Raw genomic sequence first — 7615 nt, forward strand, 5'->3', positions numbered from 1 at the left:
TTGTCTTGTCGCCCGTGCTCGTGCTTCCTATCGTCATGGGAGGGGTCCTGGAAAGGCTTACAACTTTCCCATTCGATCTCCTAGGAACAACCCCGAAAAGGTCTACCCATTGTATCATCGCTCGTGCTCGTGCTTCCTGATCGTCATGGGAGGGCCCCGGAAAGGCTTACAACTCTCCCATTCGATCTATTAAGGACGATCCTGAAAAGGTCTACCTATGTACCCTTTTGATCATCATGGGACCCCGGAAATGCTTACAACTCCTCCATTCGATCAGCTAGGGATGACGCCAGAAAGGTCTACCCTTACACATTTTGATCGTCATAAGGGATCCGGAAAGACTTACAACTCCTCCATTCGATCAGCTAGGGATGACTCCGAAAAGGTCTATCCTTGCACATTTTGATCGTCATGGAAGCCAGAAAGACTTACAACTTCCCATTGGACGTGACAATTTGTGATTGGTTCAAAATTTCTCTTTCAACTATTTCTTTTTAGGTGATTTTATAGTTTTCATTAAGTTTTGGATAGATTTCTTTTTTTTAATTTTGATCTATATGTTTCTATGTGATACTTTTGGATTATTTTGTAAGTTTGGATTGTCTTGGTCTTTTTATAGCATTTTTTATGAATTTGGACTGACGTTGAATTAATTTTTGGATTATTATTTGGATTCTTTTTTTAATAATTTTGAACCGATGTTGGATTGATTTTTGGGTTGTTATTTGGACTATTTAGTATATTTTTCTTCTTTTATTTAAGTGTGGACTTATTTGTATTCTAGTTCATATTTTGGACAAAATATTGAATTGATTTTTGGACGGTACTTAAAACATAGAATTGTGTAAACTAAACATATTTAAATAAATAAAAGAATATGGATAAAAATTAGTAATTGATTTTATATTTTCTTAATATGGGATGATGTTGTTTTACAAGTTGATTTAATATGTCATTGCATCCCAAAGATTTAATAATACTTAAACTTGGAAATTATGACGACAAGTGATATTGAGCAAAAAAATTGATGAATTATTTCGAGATAAGCCAAATATGCAAAATAAAAATGAGTTAGTACCTTCAAAGATGCACACAAATAGATTGAGAGATTACTAATTCAATTTGTAAAGAATGATCAACATTCGAAGAAGGGGTAAAATGTGTAGAAGACTCAAGTCTAATAAAGGAATGTTATTTGATACAAAACAAGATCTACAATTGATGTTAACAAAGTATTGTGTAAGACAACACTATCACATTTTTATGGTGGAATTGAACCAAGATTTTTGGTATATGAAAATGCAAATAGAGGAACAATGATTGCAATTGGAGGCTCCGTGCTTGTCGGTGTAAAATGAGCAAATTAAGAAGTGATTTTAGATCAATAAATAATCAAATTTACCAAACGGCTTAAACAATTAAGATTCTCACACAATCATTTTTTTTTACTCGTACAAAAATAATTCCAAACAAGACCTTAATCTATTAATTTTTTTTTTTAATTCAACAATATGTGAGTATGAAAATTATGAACTTTTTGACCTAAGAGGTTAGGTTGGTCTTTTGGCTCATCAAATTCTTTTAATTCCCAAAGTTCAATTACAAAAATAATCTCTCTAATGCCCTCAAGAGGCTTGCAATTATCACAACTTTGCAAGCCTTTGGTGGGTGTTAGGGGCATTTTGGGGATTTGGGTCTTTTGGGACATAAGAATTGCATAGAAGAGTCACCCTTGCAGTGGACACAACTACTTTCCTCTCTTTCAAATCCTTCCACAATTGCACATCCCATACCTACATCATAACAACCATTTTCTCAAAATCTAATTAAAACAAATCAAACATCTTATTAATTTATACTTGGATCCATTTGGGTATGTTAAAGCTGATTAAGATATATATATATATCTTTAAACGACTCGACGATCTGAACAATCTGAATTACCTAATTCAAATTGTAAAAGTTAGATTGGTTTTAATTTTGGGTTAGGTTGGGTTAAATATTTTATATTTTTCTCAAGTTAGGTTAGGTTAGTGTTACACTTTTAAAGTTTGAGTTAACCCAATCCAACTCGAATTTCTAATATTATTAATATAGAGAGAGAGAGTTCATATATATTTTTATGATGTTTGTATAAAGTTTGTAATAGATATCTTGGTATTGCTGTGAATGAAGAAGTAAGGATCAGATGTCACATAAAAAATTTTAGATAGTAAATTAAATGGTAGAGTTGCCTTGTGTTGTAAAAAGCATCATCGATAATTTTATAATCACACCCGGCAAAATATTTGAGTTTTATGAATTTTTAATAATTAATATGTGTTGTATACAAATTTAAGTATTTTAAGTTAATAAAAAAAGAAAAGAGAAAAAATAACCCAACAACCCAACCCAATTTTAAGGGTTGGAAATCTTATTCGAGTCATTTAGGTAGCCAACCCGACCAGAAAATCTCTCAACACAACCCAACCCAAACCAATCCAACCCAACCCAACCCAACCCAATCCAACCCAACTTATATATACCTTTGATCAGAAGTTCAAATCTTCATGTTCTAAAAAAAAATGAATATTATTAAACTTCATAAACTATTGTTGTTTATGGATAGGGACTAATTTCATTTTTAATAACAAGTATAGATAAAATTTAAGACACTCTACTTTCTAGTCTATCAAGTTTGGAGTTTGTAGCAATCTAGTCCTTAGATTTTAATATCGACTAATCAAGTTGCTAACATTTAGAATATGCTTAGTTTGATTCCTCATCTCTTGGGATTATCCATCGATCCACACCTTCAACCCTCTTCTTCAACCCACCTCCTCCTTCGACAAAGCCGCCACCAGACTCTTCCATCATCGACACCTATAGCCACTGCAACTACCACCCTAATTTTAACTATTTTTATTATTTAGGCCTCGTTTGATAACCATTTTTTTTTTAAATTAAGTTTATATCATCCACATTTCTTACCATGATTTACATCTTTCTTAAGTACAATGGTTGAATTCTAAGCCAAATTCAAAAAACAAAAAAAAAAAAACTTTTTGAAAACTATTTTTTTTACTTCTCAAAATTTGGCTTCGTTATTTAAACCATTGGTGGAAAATAGATAACTAAGGAAGAAATTTAGAAGTAGAAGTCGTGTCCATAGACTTAATTTCAAAAAACAAAAACAAAAAACAAAATGATTATCAAACGGGACCTTAGTTATTGGTTTTTTATTCTAAAAATTGTTGAAGTAATATTGTCATTAATAGGGAGTTCAAGTTGAGTATTTTCAAAATGTTAGGGACTTGACGGTCCAAATTTTAAGCTGATAGACCAAATTGACACAAACTCTAATCCTCAAAATAAACAAAAATGCAATTTACCTTGAAATTTAAGTTAAATTACAAATTTAATTTCTAAATTTTCAAGACTATATTTGATTGGTTGTTCATCAACTTTAAAAAATATCTAAAAAATTTCAACTCTCAATAACTATCTAATAAATTCTTGAAATTAAAAATGTCTAATTGATACTTCTTTTGAAGCTTAAACTTTCTACTTTTTATTTTATTTTATTTTATTTTTATTTCTTTGCGCAAACATACAAAATTTGTATTTAAAGAGCCATTAACTTTTGTACCGAATATGTCCATGTTTTAAAGAAAAATTGGTAGGCTACCGATCTATGAAATCTAAATTATAATTTTCAAGCATTTGAAAGTTAATGAATTAAACTTGTAAATTAAGCGAGACAAAATGGATATATGTTATGTTGTGAAAAATAATTAATATTAAAAATAAAATAAAATTACCGTCTTGCTCTCGAATGTGAATACTTACAAATTTGGTATTCATTTAATTTTAAATTTTAAATTTTTAAAAATTAAGAAATATTATTTTCACTTGCTATCTATTTTTTAAGTTTTTATCAATATTTTTAAAAATCAAGCTAAATTTTAAAAACTATAAAATTTGCCTAATAATTATTTCTGTTCTTTTATTTAAGAAATATCTAAAATATTATAAGAAATTAAAAGAAAATAGACTCAATTTGAAAAAGAAAAATAAATAGAATGTATTAATTTAACAATCAAGAGATCAAATTGGAATGAAATTCAAATCTCGTAAAATTATAACCTTCTAAATTGAAATCAAACTCAAAACTTATACATTAAGTGTTTGGGCTCCAAAACTAGAAAATACTTCAAATATAGTCTGAAATCTAAATGGATTGAATAGGCTATTATACCTCGTTTAGGTTTGGAGCTCCAATTATAATACTATTGTAAATTACAATTAAGTATTTTCTAAAATAGTCTCACCCAAACAAAGATTATCACAACTCAGTTGCTATAGTACCACTAACAATAATAACAGCTCAATCCCACAAGTCCCCTTAAATAAGGTTTTGAAATTTGTGAAATAGATCAAAACTAAACTCAAAATTTATGGAAAAAAGGTAATTTTTCGTTAATTGATTTAGGTTGTGTTTGATATTAATTTTGGGATAAATAGAAGTGATTATAAAAGAATTTTAATTTTTTTTTTTTTTCTTTTGTGTTTGGTAAAATATTGATTAAACCCACTAAAATCACTTCTAAATCACACATTTCACACCATTTTCAAAACGAGTTAGACTACCTTGGAGATTTATTTACTAGCTTTTAGATTCTCTTAAGACAAAGAGCCGATGCAATTTTTAATTTTATCATTTAAAATTAAAATTTATTTTATATATCTATTTTAAATAATTATTTAATAATTATAAATTACAAAAAAAAAAAAATAAGAGTAATTATTTTAAATAGTAAAATTTTAAGGTATAGCAAAATGTCATTATCTACAGGTGTCTTTCACCGATAAATAGTGACATTTTGCTAAATTTATAAATAATTTGGTTCATTTTTCTTTATTTGAAATTAGTCCAATAATTAATATTAAATCCATTTTAATTATATAATTTTATATTTATTTACCAAATACTACTAACCTATGAAGCAGAGATACTTTATGTGAGGCAAAGAATCAGTATCAGACAAATAATCAGTATCAGACATTCATATACTTCTCAGATACGTATCTGACACGCGATTTGACGTATCTATTTCTAAACGTACTTTTTCTTAAAAGAAAAAATACAAGCAACTTATCATCTTTTCCAATTTAAAACTAGGCAACCTATTTAAAAAGCTCATTACTCGATTCTAAAACTAAAAAGAAAAAATAAATAAATAACGGACTAAACCTAGACTAGAATCATCTAATCTCGATCTTCACATTTGAGTTCCCACAAAGTCCATCAAAATATAAACCATTTGGATACCTTCAATAATTCAGTGAAGAAATTATTTATTTATCTTCATACTTCTCATTCTATTCTTCTTCTTCTTGCAATATGAGTCACTTTTCTATTGCATTTTATTAACTATTGTACTTCAACATTTTAGATATTACTTTTTTTTTATCGTATTTCAGTATTTGTATTCTATTTTGTGTTATTGTTATTAACTTGTATGCTAAATTTATTTATATATTTGATTTTTTTAAAGAAAAAGAAAATGTAACTTAAGGTATCAATATCCTCGTTTTTTAGAAATATACATATTAAAAAATGATGCATCCTTAGACGTATCCTATCTTTGTTTGTTAGAAATTGACGCATATTTGTATTGTATAGCCATATCTGTATCTATACTTCATAACTACTAACCAGCTTGTTCTAAGTATAACCTGAAATTTACCAAATACTTCTAACAACCTTCATATTACAGCAAATTTTCCAGAAAACTACAGTTATTAGCCATTATTTTAAAACTACACCAATCCTAATATCCATTCTGAAAATCTTAAGAAATAAGACGAAAGGAAGAAAGAGAAAGAGGGATACCTGAATGGTTCTGCCGACGGTGACCGGAGTAGCTTCGGCAAGCACGACGGCGCCCATCTCGGCGCTCTTTAAATGATTAATACTGAGTTGTATTCCGACCACTTTCCGGTAACCCGACGCCACATGAGCCCCCTTGCTCGCCAAAGCCTCCGCAATCAATGCCGATACTCCTCCGTGCAACATATTATACGGCTTCAGTTTTCCTAATTTATCCACAAATCAACTCAGATTCAACCAAAAAATCAATACAAATCCACGAACAATGTGAAATTAGGACAATCAGATTGTAATTGAACGAACCTGGCAGCAGATTGGGGAAACGAGGATGCGGCCGCTCACTCTCTGAGCAGATTCGTGTTCCAGCTCGAATCCGACTGCCTTAAGCGCAGCGTCCTGATCCACCGGCTGAGACGGCGGCGGCGATGGCGGAGGATTCTTTGTACACATTTTGGCCGCGAATCGGTTTTGGATGGCCGGAGTGGAGAACGAGAGGTTCGGATAGAGTGAGAGAAACCATGGGGATGATTAATATATTAATTTATTGGCAAAATATTTTTAAAAATGCCACTGTAATTTAGGTAAAACATACTCTTCAATTTTATAAAGTTTCAAAAATTCCCTAAATTTTCTATGAAGAGTTCATAAATTCCTTTCCGTTGGTTTTTCATGGAAATCATTGAAGCTTTATTTCAAAAACATGATTGAACTTTCAACAGTTTTAAAAATACCCTTAATTTTTTTAAAAAATGGTTTTAAAAAAATACCTTTACAATTAATATATGAACAAAAAAATCGCTAATATCTCGTTGCAAAAATAACTTTAAATTAGACAAAAAAAATTAAAATGCTCCTATTAATATGATGACCAATTTGTTTGAACTTTTCGCAAATTTGAAAAGAACCAATTTTAAAAATAAATAATACAGATATTCACATTTTCTTCATATAGATATTTTCAATTCTCTCTTAATTTTCCAATTCTTACCTTACACCAATTTTCCTAGTCGCATAAACTTTAAGTTAAAACATTAAATCTCACAAAATTTCCCCTTAGCATAAGACAATTGGGGAAAATGGCCTATTGGTAGTTTTATTTTGAAAATAAAAAATAAAAAAAATAACTCCTTTTAAAAAGAATATATTTTTGACCCCTTATAGGTAGAAAAAGACCATTATAGCCTTTTTTTTTTTTTTTAAGGAAAAAGATTCAAAACTCCAATCCCTCCCTCAATGACCGTTTTCTTGCAACCCTTGAAATTCCTTTCAAAACTCCTCACAACTCCTCACTTTTTCTTCAATATTTCGGTCCATCATCTTCAAGTTCATCTAATCATCTCCATCAAGTAAGTATTTATGCACATTTTAAAAGGGTTTTGATTTTAGATTTTTTGACATCTTGATTTTATGGTTTTTCATGGGGTTTAATAATTTTTTTGATTTATTTGTTAAAAAAACGTTGCATTTTAGAATGATTTTGAGGTCTATAGATAGTATATGAATGATTTGTACATTAGAATTCATATTTTTGCTTTAAACTCCGATTTTTGAACTTTGGGTATCTCTAATTCGATGAAGCCCGATCGGGCTTCTTTAGATATTCGAGAAGGATCGGGAAGGCTTGACCGAGAAGGGGGATGGGATGGCCGAGATAGGATAGGAAGGGGCTTGACCGGGAAGAGGGGCGGGACCAGGAAGGAAAGGTCGGGTATGGCTGTGGCCCCATCCCAGGATCGACCGGGT

The 7615-nt window shown here is 30.1% G+C and overlaps 1 protein-coding gene across 1 annotated transcript; it reads right to left on the reverse strand.

Annotated features, from left to right (window-relative positions):
- Positions 1 to 1561: 1561 nt before the first annotated feature.
- On the reverse strand, positions 1562 to 6432 carry LOC120090891 (1,4-dihydroxy-2-naphthoyl-CoA thioesterase 1-like). The gene is made up of 3 exons (XM_039048590.1): positions 6176 to 6432; positions 5876 to 6078; positions 1562 to 1793 (listed from the first exon to the last, which is right to left on the reverse strand). The coding sequence occupies exons 2-3, from the start codon at positions 6056 to 6058 to the stop codon at positions 1644 to 1646; spliced, it is 333 nt and encodes a 110-aa protein (XP_038904518.1). The 5' UTR covers positions 6059 to 6078; positions 6176 to 6432; the 3' UTR covers positions 1562 to 1643.
- Positions 6433 to 7615: the final 1183 nt, after the last annotated feature.

The sequence above is a fragment of the Benincasa hispida genome, chromosome 1, assembly GCF_009727055.1.
Source record: "Benincasa hispida cultivar B227 chromosome 1, ASM972705v1, whole genome shotgun sequence".
NCBI lineage: Eukaryota > Viridiplantae > Streptophyta > Magnoliopsida > Cucurbitales > Cucurbitaceae > Benincasa > Benincasa hispida.